This window comes from Eptatretus burgeri, chromosome 2 (genome assembly GCF_056783735.1).
Source record: "Eptatretus burgeri isolate ZD-2024b chromosome 2, Ebu_testis_v1, whole genome shotgun sequence".
Taxonomy (NCBI): Eukaryota; Metazoa; Chordata; class Myxini; order Myxiniformes; family Myxinidae; genus Eptatretus; species Eptatretus burgeri.
In genome coordinates this window covers 49,547,939-49,573,116 of record NC_140962.1, presented here as the reverse complement: position 1 = coordinate 49,573,116, position 25,178 = coordinate 49,547,939, and the positions used below count along the sequence as shown (strand labels likewise).

Here is a 25,178-nt window from a genome sequence, read left to right as displayed (position 1 = left end):
GTTTCACTCTCACATGTCATCGGTGGTAGGAACACACCGATTGTAAACTTTCATTTTCAAACACAAGGTCAGTTTGATTTTCATGGAACTCGTATTTTCAAACTTTTCAAATGCTGCCCATCCTGCTCTAGTATATCTAATTGCTTCTTCAAAGTCATCCGTTTCCATATGTATGAGTTGTCATAAGTAAATGTAAATGATGGTTTCTTCAATGTTGCAATGATCGATTTGAATCTCTTCCATTTATACATTGTGGTTGAACATCAATTTTGGCTTTGTCATATTCATTTTTAGTCTAATCTTGTGACTGCAAAGTGAGCTCTTCCATTATGATTTTCAAGTCTTCAGCTTTGTTTGAAATTAATGTCATCATCTGCAAATCATAGGTGGTTCAGTCTTTCTCCATTGACATTTAATCCTCTATTTTCCCAATTTAGCTGCGAGTTCACTCCTTGATTGGCAATCAACAATTTTGGTGATTGTCTCTCCTTGTCTGACACCTCTTTTGATCATGATGTAGCCACTATTTTGGTGCAGTTTCAAGGTTGCTGTTCCATCATTGTACCTCATTTAATATATTGATTTGTCTTGAGTTATCATGTTGATGATATACAGCTTGCACCAAGGCATTTGTTTCCACTGTCAAAGGATTTTTCATAATCAATGAATGTGAGACACAAAGGAAATTTATATTCTGTTGATATATTCTCTTGCAAAATTTTACATGAAATAATATAATTTAGATTGTCATTTTACAATCATACAGCAGTTCATATTGATATGAAATGGGTCTCACGTCACTCTGCAGGTTGTAAGCATGCCGGGCCTGCATCACATCATTTGAGTCAGGCAGGCAGGTCCAGGTGTGCAACCTCGTTTTGTAGTTAAAGTCGTTCACCAATTCCTGGCACCTCTTGGCTTGCACTATTTCCATCATGTCTGCTGGAATATTGAACTTGGTCTTGCTCTTCATGAAGCCCTTCTTGTACTCACGGTCACTCTGCATCTTGGCCACGTGCATGGACCACACAAGCTTGGGATCATCCTTGATGTTCCGGAACCCAATGTGGTGGCCCTTTTCGTTCTCATAGGCCTGCTTGTACTTGTACTGTCAAGGTTGAGATAGCATAGTGAGATCAATAACCCGACTCTACTAATAGAGGACAATAGAATGGATGTAGAATCATAACACTATCAATTAAATGTCCATCAAAATACAACAGGATTTCATTACTTACGTTGCTGGCAATGTCTCGTGAGGCCTTTGCAATTCTTATTGGGATGGCATCCAATCTCAAGTCATATCCCTTAAGTTTGTCATCCTCCCAGCCTTTCTTGTAGAGTTTCTGCAAAACATGTATGATTTTTGTTTGAATCTTGTACGTAAACATTTCTTGAAATCACAAGTACTAGCCATACCTACCTGTCTTTTCGTTGATTGGTTTAATCAAAAGACAGCATGTTGTAATTCAAACATATTATATATACACGAGTATATATCTGTAAATCACAATGAGGATGTAAAATAGAGTGAAACGGGTAAAAAAAAAGGATCTTTTAAAACACGGAATTGTTGTTCTTGTTGCTGCCTCCATGGCTGTAGTTGTTGCTTGTGTGCTCCTCCCATCTCCTTTAATATTTTTTATTGCTTCAATAAGTATTACGATATATAATTTTGTGTGCTCCTTCCGTGTCTGTCAGGCTTTAATCTAAAGAGCTCTTGCTGTCATACAGTTGGAGCCGCTACATCATAAAGCTCAAGATCCTCCTCCTTGTTTGTCTTCCATTCTGGAAAGATGGGCTTTAAAACAGGAATTTTATGATGAAATGGACACAAATTTTTGTTCCAAGTAAATTGATTATAAGGTTTCCAATGATACCATTTTAATGATTCTACAATGGTGGGACTGCTTTAGAATAAAGCATGATGGAAAACACACACACACACACACACACACACACACACACACACACACACACACACACACACACACACACACACACACACACACACACACACACACACATCTTTTTAGTAATGGATGAATGTGATAAAAATGTGTAATTGTCAATACCTCACTGATGTTCAAACTGTTTAGTTTGACAACTTGATAGTTTGGTGTATCAATGGGGATATGAAAGTTCTTCTTGTCTTTCTCCCAAGCTTCTTTGTATTGCCTCTGCAAAATTAGCACACAAATAAAAAAATTTATACAAAATTTAAAGGAAAAAAGTTCATCACACAGATAGAAAGCGCATCGCATAGAATATAAAGTGAAATTATTAGGTGTTTAAGCACATGCAATATATATATATATATATATATATATATATATATATATATATATATATATATATATATATATATATATATATACATATATACATATATACATATATACATATATACATATATACATATATACATATATACATATATACATATATACATACATACATACATACATACATACATACATATAATTCCAGCAGTGTGTGTGTGTGTGTGTGTGTGTCTGTGTGTGTCTGTGTGTGTCTGTGTGTGTCTGTGTGTGTCTGTGTGTGTGTGTGTGTGTCTGTGTGTGTCTGTGTGTCTGTCTGTGTGTGTCTGTGTGTGTGTGTGTGTGTGTCTGTGTGTGTCTGTGTGTGTCTGTGTGTGTCTGTGTGTGTCTGTGTGTGTCTGTGTGTGTCTGTGTGTGTCTGTGTGTGTCTGTGTGTGTCTGTGTGTGTCTGTGTGTGTCTGTGTGTGTCTGTGTGTGTCTGTGACCGCTGTTTCTCGCCAACCACTGGTCCGATCTAATTGAAACTTGCCAGATATATTGCTGGGGACCTGAGGATGTGCCTTTTCAAGGTTTGATATTAATCGGACAAGTGCTTCCCAAGTTATGGCCATGTATTTACCAAACCAATGACAGGACACGTTGTTGCATGGGCGTGGCCGATGGGGGAAGGGAAGCTCAGCCGCGTTCCCCATTACGGGTTACAACGTACGGGCTTCCGGAGAGTGATGACTTCGTGTATTCTAATAATTTCTCGATTTCTTATGCCCATTTATAGATAAACACAATGCCCCAAGTTATGATCGTTTTCATATTAGACGGTGCATAAATTTCGGTAACATCAGAGTGAGCTGGTATGCTCCGAACCAGGAAGTAAAAAAAAATTTCTCTCTCTTCTCTTCTCTTTTTGTTTTTCCTTGAGACGACATTGCAAAAAGGCAAAATACGTTGGCGCTAATTGAATAATTGGCCATTAAAACTAAATTGCGAATAATCGTAACTGCGATATGCGAACTTCTGGGGCACGCATGTACGGGCACGCGAGAGCGAAGAAACGGCCTGTGTGGTTGTGGTTTCTTTCTCGCGGTTTGAATATTTATTTATTAATTTGTTGGGTTTTTTTCGGGCACGTACTCGTATTATTAAAGACAGCAGTAAAATTTGCAGATCTATTTAGTGTGCAAGCATATTACTATGAAGTAGCACATTCTATATTGATGATCACGATGGATTAATTTGCAGTTGTTTTTTATTTAAAACTTTTTCCTGAAATGACTGAAATACCGACTTTGCATGTACATTTACAAATATACATTTTTGAGAATGTACCAAATCAAGATCTTCAATGTATCGACAGGACATAAAAGAGAATATTTGGAGTGGAAACTTCTAAGAGGAAAGAAGAATGTAAAGTAAGGTAACGTCATGCTAGGGTTGGATGACAATAATGCAAATAGGGATTATCTAATGCAAGGGGATGTTTTGGAGCATGTGATGCAGGAGAAGGATCTAGGGTTCAGGTTATAGACAGTTGGGGGGGGGGGAGGGCACAATGCCAAGCAACTATAGGTAAATCAAACAGGGTTTTAAGTTGTATTCATAAGGGGATTAATTATAGATCAAAAGAGGTCTTGTTAACACTGTATAGGAATTTAATGAGGCCTCATCTCGAATATTGTGTGCAGTTTTGGTCACCACATCTGAGGAACGATATATCTGTCAAATAGAGACTTCAGTATTGAGTTACTGCATTGATCCTGGGCCTATTTAAACTAAACTATGAAGAGTGGCTGATAGAGAGAGGACTTTATACATTAGAAATGAGGTGAAGGCAAGAGGATGTGATGGATATGTTTAAGATAATGAAGGATATATATAAAATAAGTGCAGAAGAGTTTTTTCATCAAATTGGACATTGACATGACAAAGCGCCACAGTTTAAGAGGAAGAGGAGGGGAGTTAGGACGGTAGTAAGGCAGGAGTCTTTCAATCAGAGAGTGGTGAATACATGGAATGGTCTTTCTGCAAGGGTGGGGGCACTAGAGTCAGTGGATTGTTTTAAAATCGTGTTGGATAGGTGTCAGCACGTAATGAGGATGTACTGAGATGTTGGCACGATTGCACAGGTTTGATGGGTCTCACAGCCTCCTCCTATGTGGAAGTTCCTTCCATCCATCGTTTAAAAAGATAACAAGAGCTCAAGTGAGCACAATATACACCCGAACAAGAAGGTATATACAGAATTGTGCTACTACATGGAAAACAGCATCCTGGTTGCCATGGCAACCACTTTGGATGACGAACGTATGTTGCGACATACCATCTCCACAGTCTGTACGTATGTACCAAATATGAAACGTGAAAGTTGAAAACTTTGGGTGTTGGAGTGCGGACAGGAACGGACGAACAAACAGACAGACAGACAGACAGACAGACAGACAGACAGACAGACAGACAGACGGACGGACGGACGGACGGACGACCGGTATCACATAATACGCCCCGATATATATATATCGGGCGTATAAAAACTTGCCAATATTATAATCAGTATCTGAGAAGAGTATGAAAAAACAAGTTTGAACTCAAGCTATAAGCATACATAAAGGTTGAAGGATGCAAATCAGACATTATTTGAAAAAAATTATTTGGAAAAATGTTATCTTAGCATCAAACAATATTGATTTGATAAAAGATAATCACCTAGCATGGGTTATTTGAATACAAAACAGATATGGTTTAAAATGGAAATTCAATAGTTTTGACAACTTTGGAACTTGTGCTGCAAGAGAAAGAATCAGCTTAACAATGTTGCTTTGATTATAAAAAGCTATAAAAGCACAGCTAATGCTGTGCATGCAAGGGAGAGTCAAAAAAGATTTCACTTTTCAAAAATTTCAGAGCCAAAAACATAACACATTACAATAGCATCAGGAAACTAAACCAACACTGTGGGGGGAGGGGAGATTGGGGGGTGAGATGTATGACAATACATAGAGAAGGACGAGCATCTGTGCTGAGTTTCGTTACCATAGAATCATTCCTGCCATTCAACCACAATCGATAAGAGAAAATAATTTTTGGACTGTCCTTCATAAATCTAAGCATTAATCAGGAATGGATTTACGACAAAATCTTGACATTATGTTAGACAGTAGCTTCTCACAAAAAACCCCCACCTCATTCATAGTCTGCTTATTGGTCTTGGCAAGCACCATATCCATTGAGTCGAGGGGACAAGAGTGCTTCAGGGTGCTTGGATGTTGTCGGTAATTCCTCTCATTCAGGATCTCTTTGGCCCTCTGGCATTTCTCATTTTCCATCGACTCACCGGGAAACCAGCCTGTGCCTCGAATCCACTCAAGGTCAGATTTATACAGGATCTGGTAAAAGTGAAAGTGAAAATAAATCTTAGAGAAGTTAAACTTTCTGTTGCTTAACACACAATCACTATTTCTGAATTGAAGGACTGAGGAAAAGATAAAAGCTACATTTCAGAAAACATGTTTAACGAATGATCAAAGTTAATTGCTCAAAGAAGAAGCCATTATTATTACCAATACGAGGCAACTCTTACATCACTCAAGAGGTCGTTCCTGTTCCTGGCCAGTGCGAAGCTGACAGCATCCGGGGGCATGGTGTAGTGGTGGAACCGCTGTTTGTATCCCAGATCACTTATTACATTCTGGGCATTCTTTGCGTGGGTCACATCCATCATGTCCTTCGGTAGATTGTACTTTGTCTTGCTTTCCTCAAAAGCCTTTTTATACTCACGATCGCTCTGCATTTTGGCCACATGCATAAACCACGCCAGTTTGGAATCATCCTGGAGACTTTGCAAGCAAACGCATTTGCCCCGACTGGCAATGTATGCTTGTTTGTACTTGTACTGCAGAGAAAAGTCAAATAATTAGATCAACATGTCCTCAAAACTTTCTGGATCATATACATCATGTTCTGTTTTGTCAGTTCTCAAAAGATGCTCACATCACTGGCAATATTCCTTGAGGCTTTGGCAGCCTTAATAGGGATGGCGTCGACCCTCAAGTCATATCCCTTCAGCTTGTTTTGTTCCCATGCCGAACGATAGTAGTTCTGAGGTGACAAAAAACATCAAGATTTAGCACATTTTTAAGAAATATCATCTAACAAAATGAATATAAGAATAGGAAGCAGATAACAAAAGGAAAAACAAGACAGAAACTAGAAGGGCATTCAGTGGAGCGCATACCTCTGCCAAGCTGATTAGTTTACGTATTGTATCCCACCAATAGGCCAGATCTGGATTCGGACCTGAACTAAAATTTAATCGGCTTATTCTTGTCACCTAACAAACTCATCCACCATGTTTAGGCTGAATCTGTCCATTACTTTTTGAGATATTTTAGCCCTATCACTCAATGGTGAAGAATCACTTCAAAAAAATTCTCGAATCTGGATTCAGATCTTCACCAAAATAGAATAAAATCTTCCTTATTACATACTCAACCTGCCCACCAAGTTTCATCCCAATCCGTTCACAAGTTTTTGAGATATTCTGCTGCGTGTCCTTTTTAGCCCGATCACTCAATGGTGAAAAATCACTTATAGTCCAAGAGCATTAGGTCAAAATAGGCCCTAACCTGGACATTTTTGGTAACAAGCTGATTTTTTCAGGATAGGTCCAGGAATGTGTGTGAAATAACATACTAAAAGTCCTCATGAATCCTCCTTGAGCGTTTTCCGCAATCCAAGATGGCGTCCAAAATGGCCGCCTCTTCTGTTTTTCTCATAACTTTGCAAGCAGGTTTCCCCAAAACACACTTTAAATGTCTACATATATGTTTTGAAGTATGAGGAACTCATTAGAATACATCTTAAGAGATGCTGAAGCACGCAAGCTGTACATCCTAAAACACTATGGAGCTCAATCAACGGTGGTGTTTGATGGATATGGAAGCGCAACTTCGACAAAGGTTGCTGAGCAGAAACGAAGAGCTCAGAAGTGTACCTCTAGTGACATCATATTTGAAGATGATATGCCAACCACCACAACCCAAGCAGCTTTCTTAGCCAACGGCAACAATAAGGCGAGACTTATACAAACTCTACGTGACAAAATGCTCATGGCTGGAGTATGTGTCAAGTAGGCAGAAGCAGACACCGACACCCTGATTGTCTCCACAGCACTAGCACTGGCAGAGTCAGAACATGTGCCAGTTGCTGTCGTTGGTACGGACACAGACTTACTGGTAATGCTAGTTGCTCGGGCAACCTCTTCCACAGATGTGTACATGCTATGCCGCAGTAATCCTGTCACGGTCTTCAACATTCATGAGATTCAGCATGCCATAGGGGACACAATAAATCACTTGATGTTTCTTCATGCTGTGACGGGATGTGACACGGTCTCTGCGATCTATCGTCAGGGCAAGCGTAAAGCTTTCAACATGGTGCACAAGAAGCGGGACTACAACTTGCTGGATACCTTCACAAACAGTGGAAGCACCCATGACGAGGTGGAAAAAGCTGGGGAAGGCTTCATTCTTAAGCTTTATGGAGCCAGCAGTTTTGAATCTCTTGATGACTACCGTCACATCGCATACAAACGGGCAATCGGTCGCAGTTCCCTGAGTTCATCCTTTCAGATAGAAAGTCTACCTCCAACTAGTGCTGCAGCAAAGCAACATTCATATCGCGCCTATCTTACCGTCCAGGAATGGATGGGTAACTCCTTATCTCCAACAGAATGGGGCTGGCGATTTCAGGACGGGACTCTTACCCCGGTAGAAACAGACATTGCTGTTGCACCCGACACTTTGCTGAACATGGTGGCATGTGGGTGTAAACCAGATGGTTGCAGAAGCATGACATGTAGCTGCAAGAAACTTGGGCTCTTTTGTACCTCAATGTGCAGTAAATGCAGTGGTCTCAATTGCAACAATACAGCACCAACTCTTATAGATGCCGACGATGATATTACCCCAATTTCAGAGGACACCAACATTGAAGATACAGCATCCGACGATGAAGACAATGACTGATGCAACTAGGTGTGTGCATGCGTAAGGTAAAGATTCATCTGAAACTTTTGAGGTTTGAATCTCTAGCATGATCTTGTTTTGAATGTCTTTGCCTCTTGAAACAGGCTAAAACAGCAGTGTGTTGATAAGTGGCGGACATTTTGAGCACCATTTGAATTTCAGAAAAAACTTCAGCGGTTTTATTGTTTCCTTTGTACATCAAAGTATCTGAATGAGTTCCTTATTTCTCAAGACATAATATATTTAGAGATTTAAAGTGCATATTGAGGTAACTTAGTCACAGGGTCATGAGAAAAACAGGAAATTGCAACCATCTTTGGCGCCATTTTGGATTTTGGGACTAGTTCAAGTAGTTTTATTGGTATAGATATGCGTGTTTCAAATCTGCGAATAAGAATTTATCTAGATTCCTTGACTCCCATAACATATATAAAGACATTTTAGTGTGCTTTATTGGGTTACTTAGTTGCAGAGTTATGAGAAAACAACAACAGGAAAAGGGGAATTTCGGGCGCCATTTTGAATTTCAGGATGAGCTCAAGTGTTTTTATTGGTAAATGCGTGTTTTTGAAAAATTCCCAATAAGTATATGATTCATTTCATTGAGTCGCAAAACATATATTAAGACATTTAAAGTGCGTGTTGAAGTACCTTGGTGTAAAACCAGAAACGGCAGCAATTTCAGACGCCATTTTGGATTTCTGAAAGAGCTTAAGCGGTTTTATTCGTTTTTGTGTGTTTCAAAATCTTCCGATATGTATTGTATTGAGTTCCTTATACTTCAAAACATATGTGTAGACATTTAAAATGTGTTATAGGTAAACCTACTTGCAAAGTTAAGAGAAAAACATGAAATGGCGGCCATTTTGGACGCCATCTTGGATTGCGGAAAACGCTCAAGGAGGATTCATGACGACTTTTAGTAAGTTATTTCACACACATTCCTGGACCTTTCCTGAAAAAAATCAGCTTGTTACCAAAAATGTCCAGGTTAAACCCTAATGCTCTTGGACTATTAAAAAAATTCTCGGATCTAGATCCGGTTTTGGATCTTCACTAAAATCAAACAATTTCATCCTTGACACATACCCAAGTGCTCCACGAGATTTTGGCAGAATCCATGCACAACTTAGAGATATTTTGTTCACAAACAGACAGACAGACAGGGTGAAAACAACCTCCATCCACCTTCGGTGGGCAAAGATAGTTAAACTTCAACATCTGCGAAGAGCTTTGAAATTATATTTCCAAAATAAATGGTTATAGACAGATTGAATATCTTATTTGAATCGTTGAAAGTTTTGTCATACCAAAATCAAACGAAACTACCTTGTCCTCAATTGCTGTTGTTCGTGTATTTTAAACTCTATTTCTTTTGTGTTGCAAACATCATGAATGATACATCTCTCCTGTAAGCCTCCATTCATAATTCAAATAAGAATGAAAATTCCATCTTAAAAACCTGGAAAAACTCTTCAATGCAAGAAACTGACCTCGCTGATGTTGAATGCATTGAGCTTCGCCTGCTGCAGCCCAGGCTCATCAGGGAGCATCGTGTAATGATGTTTCGCTTTCTCGCCACTCTCTCGATACATTCTCTGGAACCAGGAAGTGTGGCAATGGTTATTGAGGAAGGTGGGGAAAATAATGATTCAAATAATAACACCTATAAATTAATCAGTACAGCATAATGATCACCGAAATAGCACTACAAACAATAATTCGAGAACTTCGAACCTTCTTCCATATCCCTCATACATTCAACCAACTGCTCCCTTTCCTCTCTTCTCGTACTGTCCTCCTTTATTTATTCTCCGTTGCCGCACAAACTCTGTCAGCTTCCCTTTTCTTCCTTATTCACCACTTACCTTTCTAGTTTGTTTTTAACTGTGCGAATTTTCATCGAAAAATGTCAGCACATGAAAAACTTTGCAATTTCCAAAATAAACGTTTACAAAGATAACAAATCAGGTAACACATGAAACAACTAGCACTTTGTAGCTTTAAGTGAACACGAGTCCTATGTAAACATTACCACTGGTCGTTGAAAGAAACATCAAATGTTAAACAACTCCCTTTCTGTTGGTCTTAAGGTTCATCGGGTAATTTAATTGAAACTCACATCATTCATTTGCTTGGTGTTCCATTTGGCCAATTCCATATCCATTGAGTCAGGTACGGCGGTGAAAGCGACGTTTTGCACAGGTTGTCGGTATTTCCTCTCGCTCATGTTCTTGGAGGCCTGCATAGCTGCTTCCACATCGAGGGAACCGATTGGGACCCACCCTATTCCAACGATCCACTCCAGATCAGACTTATAAACGATCTGCATGTGCAAATGAAATGGTGAAAACACACTGAAGGAAGGAAAACCTTGGTAATGGCAAATACAAACAGTAACTGAAGCTTTTCACAGTTGGTTTGTCAAACTTTCAAAACAGCATTGTCGAATAAAGTTAAAGTGACATCATTGATAGTCAAACTACTTGGATAATACATAGTAATATTTGCTTTACTGAATTATAATTGAAATTGGACAATTTCCTGTAGTCCTCATTTTATTCTCTTGATATAAGCTCCACAAATAGTCCACCGGGTCAATGCATTTCAAGGAGCTGGTATATGTTGACCTGGAAACTTACCTCAAGATAGAAAGTGTCTTTTATATATAATTTCAGATAACAACATTATACACAAATGAAAATTTGTGCCCTTTACATAATTGATTCACATATTGGTACTTTCGTGCAATAAATGGTGGTGTGTTTGGGACAAAGAACAACATACATCACTGAGAATGTCATTCCTGTTCCTGGCCAGTGCGAAGCTGACAGCATCTGGGGGCATGGTGTAGTGGTGGAACCGCTGTTTGTATCCCAGATCGCTGATCATGTCCTGAACTTTCTTGGCATGGATCACATCCATAGTGTCCTTTGATACGTGGTACTTTGTCTTGCTTTCCTCAAAGCCCTTTTTGTACTCGCGGTCACTTTGAATCTTGGCCACGTGCATGGACCATACCAGCTTGGGGTCATCTTGAAGGCTTTGCAGGCCAACGCATTTACCCATAGCAGCAACATGAGCTTGTTTATACTTATACTGTGGAAGAGAAAAGCAAAGTTAAAGAATAGTCCAAGTATATCACACCACCATATGTAAAGGGCATTGGTGAGACGAGAGGTTGAAGGTATTTACATCACTAGCAATGTCTCGCGAGGCCTTGGCGACTTTGATCGGAATGGCATCCACTCTCATGTCATATCCTTTCTTCTTAATCTCCTCCCAACCAAGCCGGTAATATTTCTGTCGAAATACATCGGCTCATCAAACATATTGCTGTAGTGTAAAAGAAAAGATTCATATTCTGCTGTTGTGCACACGGCATATTGTTCTGCACACTCCATTGTTCCTGGCACTGAATGCAGCTTTTATTAACACAGCAATACAAGCACATTGGTTATATTTAAATATATTGCCATAATTCTTAAAATAAAATAAAACCCTAAAATATATTGCTCTATTGCATACAAAAAGCAAGGATTGATTTTCTGTATACTGTACAGTATATTATGCAAGGTTATATAACACTGAACAACAAATTTCAAAAATTTTTTTTTACTGGAGATGTGTAAAGTGATTAAGACTAATTTGGGTACGCTGATTTCAAAAATCATAACCGTTTTGCTGTATCACGTCAGGATTTTCAGGAACAGAAATATTCCCATTGCCTAGAAGTCAGGATTTCAATGAAATTTACATATGTCTTTAACATGTCTATTTCGTACAATTGTTGTTAACTTGTGTTATATTTCTTTCTTTCAGATAAAGATGAGTAGGCGTTCCTGTACCAATCATCCTGACAACTTCTGTTATGTCTGTGGTCGGTATACCAAAAAAGATCAACAGCGAAGTATATCTACAGCAGTGAAAATGAAGGCCGCCTACTTTCACTACTTCGGGTGTAAGGTGGGGGACCAAGAACAGAGCTGGGCACCACACATCTGCTGCACAAGCTGTCACACAACCTTGACTCAGTGGTTGGTGGGCAAGCGCGCGAGCATGCCATTTGCGGTGCCCATGATATGGCGTGAGCTGCAGAATCATCATGATGATTGTTATTTCTGCTGCACAAGCATCGCCGGCTTCAACAAGAAGAATAAAGGTCACATGAAGTACGCTGACTGCGTCTCTGCTCGTAAACCTGTGCCTCATGATGACGAGAACCACGTTCCAACACCTCCAGCTGATCAGAACATAGCTGTAAGCAGTGGTGAAGAGGATGGTGATGATGAACCTTTTGAACCCGACACTCAAGAATCACACCTTCTGAACCAGGGACACTTAAATGATCTTGTAAGAGATCTCTCGCTGTCAAAGGCGAAGGCAGAGCTGCTTGGATCAAGGCTGCAGCAGTGGAATCTACTTGAACCTAACAAAGCTTCAAAGCTGTGACGGACAACTTCTTGGGGAACGAGCGCGCGGACAACTATGAAGAAATAGTGCAGCAGCTGCTGGAGTCCTTCAGGAAACTTGGCTCCAGGATGTCCCTGAAAATCCATTTCCTACACCAGCACCTGAACTTCTTCCCTGACAACTTGGGAGCAGTCTCGGACGAGCACGGCGAGCGATTCCACCAAGAGATTTCACTCATGGAGACGCGTTACCAAGGGCGGCACAACCCGAACATGATGGGCGATTTCTGCTGGTTCCTGCATCGTGAAACTGACACAGAGCGACACAAACGCAAAGCCAAATGCCTAAAGCATTTTTAATTCCATTCTAGTGGAGTTTTTCTGTAATTTCTATAATTTTGAAGCATTCATGATGAAATAAATGAATAAATGAATTTTTGTAAATTTCATTGAAATCCTGACTTCTAGGCAATGGGAATATTTCTGTTACTGAAAATCCTGACGTGATACAGAAAAACGGTTATGATTTTTGAAATCAGCGTACCCAAAAAACAGCTTTTGTTGTTCAGTGTAATCTGTGATGGTCTGAACACATATTGGAGATTTAAAAAAAAAAAAACACAGCTATTAATGCTCATGTTATGTTTGTCTATTTAATCAAAATGTCCTTTCCCTGTTTGTTTACTTTGTCACAACGTCACTGTATCATCTTGTGTGTGCACACAATTCTCAAAAGTATGACTCACGAAAACAAAATAACACATGTTAACACGGCAGATGAATGTACGAGGGTCAGTACGAAAGTAATGGCTCCATATATTTTTATTTTCAAGTATAACTCGTAGGAAGACAATAAAATTTATCCGGAAGGAATAGTATTTCCCGACCTTTCATCCAAATTGTCACTGTGATAGGTCACGTGACAATCACACACACAACTAAAATGGTTGCTGACTTTGAAGTGTGGACAAAGCAGAGTTATGGTTGAAGTATTTTCCACTGCAGAGGGACTACATCTTGCTGACATTAATGTGCATCAGAAAAATATACATGGTTACTCAATCGTTGATGTTGGCACACCTGAACGTGGGCAACACATTTTACGAGTGGAGAAACTGACCTTAAAGATGAGCCATGCAGAAATCACCCTGCCATGGCATTGACACCAGAAAACAAGTATCAGGTGAATGAGATCATTAAAAGAAAATTCCTGTAGTCCTCATTTTATTCATTTCTTATAAGCTCAACAATCACCACACAAGATTTATGTGAAGCAGTGGGTACTAGAAAGCCAGCAGTCATAAGCATTATCGAGGATATCTGGTACCCTAAGGCCTAAAGCAGTGGTGTCCAACCTTTTTAAACACAAGATCACTTTTAGAAAGTAAATGCAATACAAGATCTCCCCCTAAAAATTATACTTTACGAAAACCCCCATGAGCCCTGCACCATGAGCTCTGCATTGAGATGGATCCCAGTCTTGGCACCATAAATGGCCCCTCCCGTGGATAAATTTCAAATTATTTTATGTAATTATAATAACGATAACCTCCTTATCTCACCCCCAGCCGTAAACACAAACTCACACAAAAAGCTGATCCATGGGGTGTGTGTGTGTTCCATTATCAATCAGCTTACAATCACTTGCCTCGCCAGCCGTTCCTCATCATACATTTCGTCGGACTGCTTCTTGAGTGCTTAAGCCAGTTAGGGAGTGTTCTGCAAGCTGATTGGTAAAGGGGCTGTCACACCTTGACGTTTTAGCCAGCGTATGGCAAGGTCTCAAAATGTAGGTAAAACGCTGACGTACGCTGAACTATTAGTTTCTTTTAAAGTTTTGGGCGTATAATAACGTGTTGGACGTATGCAGAACATATTAGTAACGTACACAGAACGTTTTAATCACATATAGATAACTTATATCAACGAATGCTGAGCGTGTTGTCTGCGTTCACAACCTATGCCCAACGACAGTCTAACTTATGCATAGCGCGCGGCAGCGTATCGCCGACGATCACGTGGCGTAGGCTATTCATAGGCTGCGGCTCGACGATTCAAATCATAACCGCACGAGACATCGAAGTGTGAAGCCGCTGTCACACCTTGACGTTTTAGCCAGCGTATGCCGACGTATGAAAAAATTTGCCGAACCAAGTTGGCACACGTCGAATACGTTATGGGTAAGTTTTGTATATGTTAAGAGCATGCTGGCATACGTCGAATATGTTATGGGTAAATTTTATATACGTTAAGAGCACGCTGGCATACGTCGAATACGTTATGGGTAAGTTTTATATACGTTAAGAGCACGCTGGTATACATCGAAAACGTTATGGGTAAGTTTTATATACGTTAAGAGCACGCTGGTATACGTCGAATACGTTATGGGTAAGTTTTATATACGTTAAGAGCACGCTGGCATACGTCGAATACGTTATGGGTAAATTTTATATACGTTAAGAGCACGCTGGTATACGTCGAATACGTTATGGGTAAGTTTTGTATATGTTAAGAGCACGCTGGCATACGTCGAATACGTTATGGGTAAGTTTTATATACGTTAAGAGCACGCTGGCATACGTCGAATACGTTATGGGTAAGTTTTATATACGTTAAGAGCACGCTGGCATACGTCGAATACGTTATGGGTAAGTTTTATATACGTTAAGAGCACGCTGGCATACGTCGAATACGTTATGGGTAAGTTTTATATACGTTAAGAGCACGCTGGTATACGTCGAATACGTTATGGGTAAGTTTTATATACGTTAAGAGCACGCTGGCATACGTCGAATACGTTATGGGTAAGTTTTGTATATGTTAAGAGCACGCTGGCATACGTCGAATACGTTATGGGTAAGTTTTATATACGTTAAGAGCACGCTGGCATACGTCGAATACGTTATGGGTAAGTTTTATATACGTTAAGAGCACGCTGGCATACGTCGAATACGTTATGGGTAAGTTTTATATACGTTAAGAGCACGCTGGCATACGTCGAATACGTTATGGGTAAATTTTATATACGTTAAGAGCACGCTGGTATACGTCGAATACGTTATGGGTAAGTTTTCTATACGTTAAGAGCACGCTGGTATACGTCGAATACGTTATGGGTAAGTTTTATATACGTTAAGAGCACGCTGGCATACGTCGTAGTTTTCTGGCATACGTCGTCATACGCCGAGTACGTCGAGAAATTTTCAGCATGTTGAAAATTTCTCGACGTACTCGACGTATCACACACGTTCCGCATACGCTGGCATAAGTTGTAGGCACGTTATGCAATCGTTGACACACGTCGACACACATTACTTGTACGTTACTCATAAGTCGAAACACGTCGAGGTAATGGTTAGCGTCAGTGTTCCAGACTCCCTGGTTTTTTTTTTTTCTTCAGTATGACTGTGATGTTGACACTTCGATTTCTAGTGCGGTTATGATATAAATCGTTGAGCGGCAGCCTATTAATTATATTATATTATAACCGCACTAGAAATCGAAGTGTCAACATCACCGTCATACCGAAGAAAAAATAAAAATAAAAATAAAAACCAGGGAGTCTGGAACACTGACGCTAACCATTACATTGACGTGTTTCGACTTATGAGTAACTTACAAGTAACGTGTGTCGACGTGTGTCAACGATCGCGTAACGTGCCTACAACTTATGGCCAAGCGTATGCGAACGTGCGAGTCATACGCTGGCATACGTCAAAAAATTTCAAGCATGGAAAATTTGTCTAACACCTTGGCGTACTACGACGTATGCCAGCGTACTACGATGTATGCCAGCGTGCTCTTAACATATACAAACTTACCCATAGTGTATTCGACGTATTCCAGCGTACAAAGACGTATGCCAGCGTACTATGAAAAAAGCCAGCGTACTACGACGTAGGCCAGCGTACTACGACGTATGCCAGTGTGCTCTTAACGTATACAAACTTACCCATAACGTATTCGACGTGTGTCAGCGTTTAGCCAAATTTTGCATACGTCAGGCATACGCTGGCTAAATCGTCAAGGTGTGACAGGGCCTTAAAGGAACAAAACCTCAGCACATGTGCTCGGCCTCAAATCCTTTTCTGGTTCTGCCGTTTGTGTGATGAAAAAGATTAATTTCTGGTGATTCTAACCCTTTTCCTCTATTATTGAGTTTCTCTCTTTTCAGTACCACTGGGATGATTTTGTTTTATCCTTGGGATGGGTTTTCTGATTTTAAAAACCGTAACGTTCCGCCATGCTCATGAGGTGTTCCATCTACCAACTAGAAGGGCACTCGGAAGAGTGCGTACCTCCATGAGGCTGAACATTTCACGTTTTGTATCACACCGATAGGCTGGATCTGAATCCCGACCTCAACCAAAATCTAATCGGGTTGTTCTTGTCACCTATCCAACTCATCCACCAAATATTGTCCAAATCTGTCCACAACGTTTTGAGATATCGTGCTATATTTTGTTTTTGGCCCGATCTTTCAACAGTGAAGAATTGCCTTTATAAAATCAAAAAATTATCGTATTCGGATTCAGATCTTCACCAAAATCGAATCATTTCGTCCTTGTCACAAACCAAAGCTGTTCACCAAAGTTTGTCAGAATCTGTCCACAACTTTTTGAGATATCTTGCTATATATCATTTTTTGCCCTATCTCTCAATGGTGAAGAATCACTGAAAAAATTTTAGTCAGCGGATTCAGATCTGGATCTGCACCAAAATCAAATCAATTCGGCCTTGTCACACACCCAACCAATCCACCAAATTTTGACCGCATACGTGTCGAACTTTTTGAGATATCCTGCTCACAGACAAACAAACAGACAAGGGTGTAAACATAACCTCCACCCACCTTAGGTGGAGGAGGCAATAGCATGACAACGTTTAATTCACATAAAACCATTACATGTGAACAATGTACTCGGAAGCTTTTATAAATCACAATACTCACATCACTTAAGTTTATGGCATTGACTCGCGATTGAATGAATTGTGGAACATCTGATGGCAGGTTGTACTTGTGTTTGACCTCCTCTGCTCCAGCATGGTACAATTTCTGCAAACAGTCACATGCAGAGATTACAAAATTCATCCGATTATCATGTGTTTACAAAACTCAGTCATTGTCAGTTGATGATCTTGCCAGTGCTATAAGCCTAACAATTGTTGATTCAGTTCAAAAGGAAATGAAAATTTCAACTTGTACAGCCATGTCTAAACATGGTTGAATGGTTGCTACCTATGCAGCAATTACTCCACGAGAATAGTATGTTACAGAGTAGATTATTGTGCCTATCTCCCTTGGTGCACTGCTGTACATGCTCCATTCTGTGATGTCATCAGCTTCGTGGAGACTTCCTCTTTTGCCATCGACGATTCTGAACTTCTTCTGACTGTATTTTGGGTTTATTTTTTAGGCAAAATATATTTATTTCAGATCCTGAATGTCACCTCCTTGGCAATCCAACTTTTTGGCCACTTGTTATTGATGATGTTGTTCCAACTGTTTAGTTGTCCAAAATGTGAGGAGAGGAGGACGCACGGCCAATATAAATCACAAGGTAAGCCATCAAGGCATTGACTGACTTCAGATACCTCGTAGCATTATTATTGAATCACATGGAGGTATCACAAAGGATGTAGAACACAGGTTGCCTGTGTCTCAAGCATATTTGCACACATAAACAGACCTGTATATCTGGAAAGAAGTGTCTGTGTTTTTGGGTTTCTGTATGTTTGTGTAATGTGAATATATACACATAAATGTAGAGATATATATATATATATATATATATATATATATATATATATATATATATATATATATATACATATATATATATATATATATATATATATATATATATATATATATATATATATATATATATATATATATATATATATATATATATATATATATATATATTGTTGTGGTTACCAGATTCGCAAACCACCATTCAGGTCCCTTAGGTGAGGTATCTCGGTAAGTGCATGTGTAGTTAGGCCCAAACCCGTTGTCTAGTGGGAATACATGTCATTTATACGTGCTGCGACTCTTCAGGATAGCCGTTTTTCTTTTACTATCTTTAATTTGGACCAACCGCCATTACTACCACCACCAACCACGTCTCAACAGCCATCACACAACAACCACCAACCACAACGCCGCTTCACCACAACCGCCACGACCTTCCCGTCACACCTCGCAACCGTAGCATCGCCACCGTTCTTGCCCCGCTTGTGGGTACCGGTGTTGGACTCATGCAGAACGCGCGTCGAACAGCGTGTACAAAACATCACGGATTTTGTGCTTCAAAAACGGATCAAAAACGACACACGCCCACTTCTGTTCCGTCCAATCGGTGAGCGTGGGGCGATTTGGCCCCGCCTCCAGGGCGTTGGAGTGTGGTCGCTATATGCAAATTTGTGGATCAAAAAGCCTTCACGCCCACTTTTTCTCGGGCCAATGGGGAGCCAGTTAGAGGTGAAGGGTCGGAGGTAAAGGGTCAAGGGTGAAGGGACGAAGCCACGGGGCATATAAGGGGCCGCATTCGGCAGTTCGCAGTTCGGAGTTGGGAGTTCGCAAAGAGAACGAGAACGAAAAAGGAGAAGGAGAACGAGAACGAGAAGGAGTCGGAGAAGAGAGAGAAGAGTGTGGAAGTCTGGAGCCCGAAGCCTGCAGTGGCTGGAGAAGCTGAAGAGAGTCGGACGAGGGGGTGCTCGCGTCGGTGCCAGGAGCTGCACGCCCGAGGGAGGCCGGCAGCGCGACCTGGCCGAGGTGGAGACGCGCGTCGCGGGACCCGAGACAGGGAGATATCCTCTATACCCCGAGCATCAGCAACCCCCTCCTGTTTCCCCCCGCGCTGAGATAGTGCGACCAAGGGGGCCCCGTTCCCACCCCCTGCCAGGCACTGTCCACGAAGCCCGCGGAGTTGCGGGGCCATCGCCGCTCCGCGTCTCATCACCAGACGGGTAGGCCCGACCCGGTCTCGGCCTCAGGCCCGCCTACCCCCTCATCCTTGAGGGTGGTCCTTTTCTTTTGCTTTGGGTATGTGTTGTCGGCGCCGTCTGTGAAGTAGAATTGTATAAGTGTTGCCGTGTGCTCGGTAGTCGGTATTAGCTCTGCACTGTGTTTTCACTTTTATGTTTGCTTTTTGTGTAAATGGAATTGTGTTTTCTTCTTCTTTTGTGTGCATTTGGTGGAATTGTATTTGTGTGCTTTCCCGTGTGCATCGCGAAATAAATGTGCTTTATTGTTGAACTGTTCTCCCGCTTCGCTTCGTCTTTTCCTCCATTGAATCCCCATCTTGCTTCACGTAAAGGGTTGGTAGTGGGCTGAATACGCCCGATAATTAATCGAACCGTCGAGGTCGACGATAACACCGCTCGGTTATTCTGATAGTACGGAACGGGTCGCTTAAGTGGCCCGTGTCCGAAGTCGACCTGCGGCGAGGTGCGATCGCCCGGTCTACCCTCCGCGTGGGTACTTAGGTAGTTCGAATTTGGCGAGCAACCCTATCCCACGCGGGGGCTGATTGGCTCGATCGCGGTGAGACTGAAAGGTCCACCCGTGACTGGTTCCCGGCGTTAGTCCGAGAGGGTCACGACTGGATTGTCCGTCCGGTGGGCGACGTGCCGCGATTCGAGTTACGTGGCCGTCGCACGCCGGCGGGCGCGAAGACCGCAACACTGGTGTCAGGTCGTGCGATACAAATCCATCGCCCTCCTCGCGGCACTGGTATCGGAAAACAGGAAAACGGGCTCTCCTGTCTCCGGCTAAATTCACGGGAATCGGTCCAGGGGTGAGAGAAGCGACCCCCGATTCCCTCCAAATTACGAGCGAGCAAATTAACCCTTCACGAGAAGCAAGATGGCGTCTCAAGGCGAGCGGGAGCCGGGGGTATTAGAAATGTATATGTGTAGTAATGTAGAATCCATGGCACAGGATGGAATCCCCGAGCAGGAAATGTTGATTGTGCAGGAACACGGACTCGCCCAACTGAACCCAGGGCCCGAGGTGGGTGCGGCAGCGGCCGCGGTGTATGACACCTCCCCCCCCCTCTCCACCAAGACCCTTCCCCAACCCCTGCCGAAACGGCTCACTTGAGTGCATCCGACATGGCCCAGCTATTCACCATGCTGGCACAAATGAATGCGGCAATGACAAATGAAATGAAAAACGAAATGAAAGGCAATACACAACAAATAAACGAAAAGATGGATACAAAAATAAACGGAATGGAAGCAAACATGAAGGAGGAAATGAAAAAGTTCCGGGGTGAGACGCAGAACATGGGCCGATGCCTGCAGGCGGGCATGAGGGCCGTGACAAAGGAAATAATAGTTGAGACAAGGGAGGTAAAGGGTGAAGAGTTGGCAGAGACACGGGAGATAGAAAAAATAGAGGAAAGACTACACGAGGAAGACGGGGTAAGTGACGCACACACACACACAGAGGTAGTGGAGGATAATGGGGGTGAGCTGGCGGACTGGGTAGAGACCCAGTGCGAGCACCTGGATGGCCTCCTCCAGGAACGAGGGGAGGGAGTATGCCCCCTTGAGGCGAGTCACGACCAGGTGAGTTCGGTCGTGCTTTGCGAGGTTGAGGGGATGGGTGCTGTGGACAGGTGCTTGGAAAGCTTGGGGGGTATAGAGGCCCCGGAGACTCTTGTGGGGACACGAATCCCCAGTGTGGTTGTCCCTGTGTGTGTGGTGCAAGGTGTGAGTGCGTCCCCGTGTGTGGAAGCGACCCCGTGTGTGAGTGGTGTGGTGGCGATGGTGCCGGAGTACGTGCTTCCCAGCACGCCGTGTGTGGATGAGGCACCGTGTGAGGTGAGTACATGGTGTGTGAGTGAAACGGCCAGTATGAGTGAGGCACCGCGGGTGAGTGCCCCCGCGTGTGTGAGTGAGGGACGGTGTGTGGATGAGGCACCGTGTGTGGAAGAGGCCGTGTGTGTGAGTGAAACGGCCAGTGTGGATGAGGCACCGCGGGTGAGTGCCCCCGCGTGTGTAAATAGTATGGTTTGTGTGAGTAGTGAGGCACGCGTGAGTGAACGGCCGAGTGCAAGGGAGACCGCGTGTGTGAGAGAGCGGTATGTGAGGGAGATGTCGGTTGGCATGCGGGAGCACGCAGCCGCGTCTCCCCGTGTGAATGTGATGGAGTGGACTGTGTGCGTCGTGACACGCAGGTGTGCGTGGGTTGAATGGAGACGACGACGGCGACAGAGGAGAGAAAGCCGAGTAGCGGCTGTAGCTATTTCGGGGACCGTGCCGGGTTCACCCAGCAGTGAGCACGCGGTTCGTGCTGTGCAACGCACGAGACCGCCACGTGCTCGCTTGCGAGAGTGAAGTCCCGGTCCGGAAACGCACGCGGTGGATTTGCCGATCCCGCGGACGGACAAAGTTTAGGCAGGTAAATGGATTTGGACCGGACGGGTTCTCCACGCGATCGTGTGTGTTCAGCTCCAACGGGCAGAGCACATGTGTTCGCGTGGGAAACCCCTCGAGACGTGGGGCTTGTGTTTTTTTTTTTTGCGCACGGTGACGTCATGGCTGCACGTGTGGTTGGAATCCGGCAGGAGGGGTATCTCTGCCGGATGCTACCGTCCAAGGAGGGACGAGGAACACGTGCAGCTGCATGACGTCACGGACAGGTGCAAAGTGCGCGAGCTCTGAGTTGCCGCGCAGGTGCTGCGCATGGAAAAAAAATAAAAATAAAAAGCAAGCCTCACTTTCGGGTGCACAGGATTCCTGGGCAAGGGGTGAAAGACCCCCTTGACCCTGGGCACAGGATGAAAACTAGTTAGGGGGAAGGGTTAGCTTAGCTAGACCGACTCCATGGGGCAGGGGTAACTCCTCATGGGGTCCGTGGAATGGATTAGTTGGAGGGATTTCGATGAGCTTTAGGTTGGGAAATAAAATGATTTATTTGGAGACAGTGACAGATTTTTGGATGTGTAGAGGGGACGTAGCTTAGCTACGTAGGTTAAAAGGAACGTGCTGTAGTTTAAGGGACGAAGTGGGAGCACGAGTTAGTTAGGGGATGTAGTTAGAAGGATGGCAGAGTTCAGTGGTGTGTGTGTTGGAGAGTTGGTGAGTGAAGTGGAAGCATGTGCTTGGTGAGTGAGTGAGGCCAGCGGGTCTGTGTGTGTGGAGTGAATGGGGAATGCATGGTGCGATGAGTGATTGGGGGGAGGAGTGACTCCCGCCCAAGGGACCCCGGGGTCAGTGTAGAGTGAGTTAGCTGGGTTAGTCAAATTGAAAAATGGAGGTCGTTTTGCTGTTGGTGGGAAAGTAGGCTCGAGACCCATTTGGAGGGGTGCAGGAGCCCTGTTGACGGGCTTGGGAGCGTGGCTGCGAAAGGTGAGTATCGCTGAGTGGGTACCCCGGGCACCAGGCTAGTCGGCCGCGGTAGGCCATGGGCCCAAGGGGGCCGGGATAGAGTAGTGGGCACGGGTGCGCCTGCTTGGTGCGGGGGCCCGGGCGCCATTAGCCGCGTGGGCAGTGTTGTGGGCACGGGCGACCCTCGGAAAGGGGCCCGGGAGGCCGGCCTGCCACGTGTGCGTTTCAGGGGAGGTGCCATGGGGGCACTCCCCGGTGTTAGGGAGCTGGTAGGCTCGGAGGCAGTGTAGTGCCCGGGGGTGCCATAGCGGGAGATTCGGCAGAGGGTCGTGCCTGCCAAAGGGAGCCACGTGTCCCAGCCAGGAGACCGTGTGAGGGCACGGAGAGAAAATTGGGGGGCGAGGCCCGAAATTGTGAGGACACCAACACAGGCGACGGGAATCTGGGTTGTTAGAACCAATAGTTTAAGCGAGAGGCGCTTGTTGAAAGCCCCGGGGTAGTTTAACAGTTAAATGGATAGGGTAGATTAGGAGATGTACCCCTCCGCACCATCCATCCCCTCGCTGTCGTTGTGGGCCGCTGGACCCACTTTGGGTTAGATCGCCGAACTCTGGGGAGGCCATTCTGAGGCTTCGTTGGGCCTCGACACAGGTCGTTAGCTCTCCCTTATTCCCCTCCGGGAAGGGAACGTAGGGGTTGGGAGTAGGCTAGGTGACAGGATAGGTTAGCCGAACAAAGACGATAAAGGGGGTTAGGGGACGATTTATAGTGGGGAAGTAAAAATAAAAACAAAAAAAAAAATAAGTTGGGGCTAAATTGGGGTTTGACAAATTAAGGGAGTGGGTATGTACAGTGACAGGCAAAGGCGATAGGTTGGGAGGGAGACAGGTAGGTGGGTCCGAGCCCGCCTTCCAAGTGGCCAGCACCACCGCACTCCCTCCACCAACCTCCACTGAACGGCAAAAGCTGGCCAACTTAATCGGCTGGCTGTTTTTTTACTTCAAGGCCTGTGCCGGCCCACTTGATCGGCAGCTGTTGTGTTGCTGCAAGGCCTGTGCCGGCCGGATCATCTGCAGCTGTGGTACTTCAAGGCCTGTGCCGGCCAGTTCATCTGCCGGCTGTGTTTGCCTGCAGCGGCCTTCTTCTGCGGGCTGTGTTTGCCTGCTCACCTTTGCCATGCCATGCCCACTGCCCACGTTCACCAGCCCCGTTCAATTTTTGCTTTGCCCCCCCTGTTCATTTCCATGTGCGCCAGGATCCGCAAGGCAACAGTTTGCAAGCTGCAAGAACTGCCCTGTTGGCAGCTACAACACGGGCCTGCAGTGGCGGCCCGTGCACCGTGTTTGCGTTCATGCATCCATTCGTTGTGCTCATTGCGTGTGCCACTTGAGCTGGCACGGAGACTGCGTTGTGCGGCCCATGCACCGTTGTGGTTCACTGCGTTCAGTTCAAAAGGGAAGGCCTTGGACTGCGTGTGAGCAGCCAGCCACGTTCCCTGTCACCTGCATTGTTTGAGCCAGAGACTGCATGCGGGCAGCCTGGCTCCCTGCTAACTGCTTTCTTTTTGCAGAGTTCAATGATCCTGGGCCATGGTTTAGTGTAAAATTTGTAAGTTAAGGTTAAGATGTACTGTAAATATGAGTGCGCCCCCGGCATGTCTGTCTTAGCGCCGGCAATTTTATTTAAGTCGTCCGTGTGAGTGAGTTTGTTTAGATAGTTACGCAGCCCTCAGGTTATTTATTTTGGGGACACGAATACCATGAATGTCGCACTCAGGGATCCGTAGGTAAAATGTACTAGGGGAAAACTACACATGATGGCACACGAAAATTTGACGACTCGGGACGAGTCTGTAAAAAGGGAAGGGGGTAGTGTTGTGGTTACCAGATTCGCAAACCACCATTCAGGTCCCTTAGGTGAGGTATCTCGGTAAGTGCATGTGTAGTTAGGCCCAAACCCGTTGTCTAGTGGGAATACATGTCATTTATACGTGCTGCGACTCTTCAGGATAGCCGTTTTTCTTTTACTATCTTTATTTTGGACCAACCGTCATGATTACCATCACAACCACAACATCAACCACCAACCACAACGCCGCTTCACCACAACCGCCACGACCT

The 25,178-nt window shown here is 43.8% G+C and overlaps 1 protein-coding gene across 4 annotated transcripts in view; it reads right to left on the bottom strand.

Moving 5' to 3' along the window:
* NEB (nebulin) overlaps positions 1 to 25,178 on the bottom strand; it is a 439,712-nt gene that overhangs the window by 241,970 nt on the left and 172,564 nt on the right. For all 4 annotated transcript variants that reach the window (XM_085869257.1, XM_085869259.1, XM_085869258.1 and 1 more), the window contains 11 exons: positions 17,666 to 17,770; positions 11,498 to 11,605; positions 11,090 to 11,401; positions 10,425 to 10,628; positions 9,796 to 9,900; positions 6,267 to 6,374; positions 5,857 to 6,168; positions 5,459 to 5,662; positions 2,076 to 2,180; positions 1,239 to 1,346; positions 797 to 1,108 (listed from right to left, as the gene is read on the bottom strand). In XM_085869257.1, the coding sequence (XP_085725383.1) occupies positions 797 to 1,108; positions 1,239 to 1,346; positions 2,076 to 2,180; positions 5,459 to 5,662; positions 5,857 to 6,168; positions 6,267 to 6,374; positions 9,796 to 9,900; positions 10,425 to 10,628; positions 11,090 to 11,401; positions 11,498 to 11,605; positions 17,666 to 17,770 (1,983 nt within the window). The remainder of the gene's footprint in view (positions 1 to 796; positions 1,109 to 1,238; positions 1,347 to 2,075; positions 2,181 to 5,458; positions 5,663 to 5,856; positions 6,169 to 6,266; positions 6,375 to 9,795; positions 9,901 to 10,424; positions 10,629 to 11,089; positions 11,402 to 11,497; positions 11,606 to 17,665; positions 17,771 to 25,178) is intronic.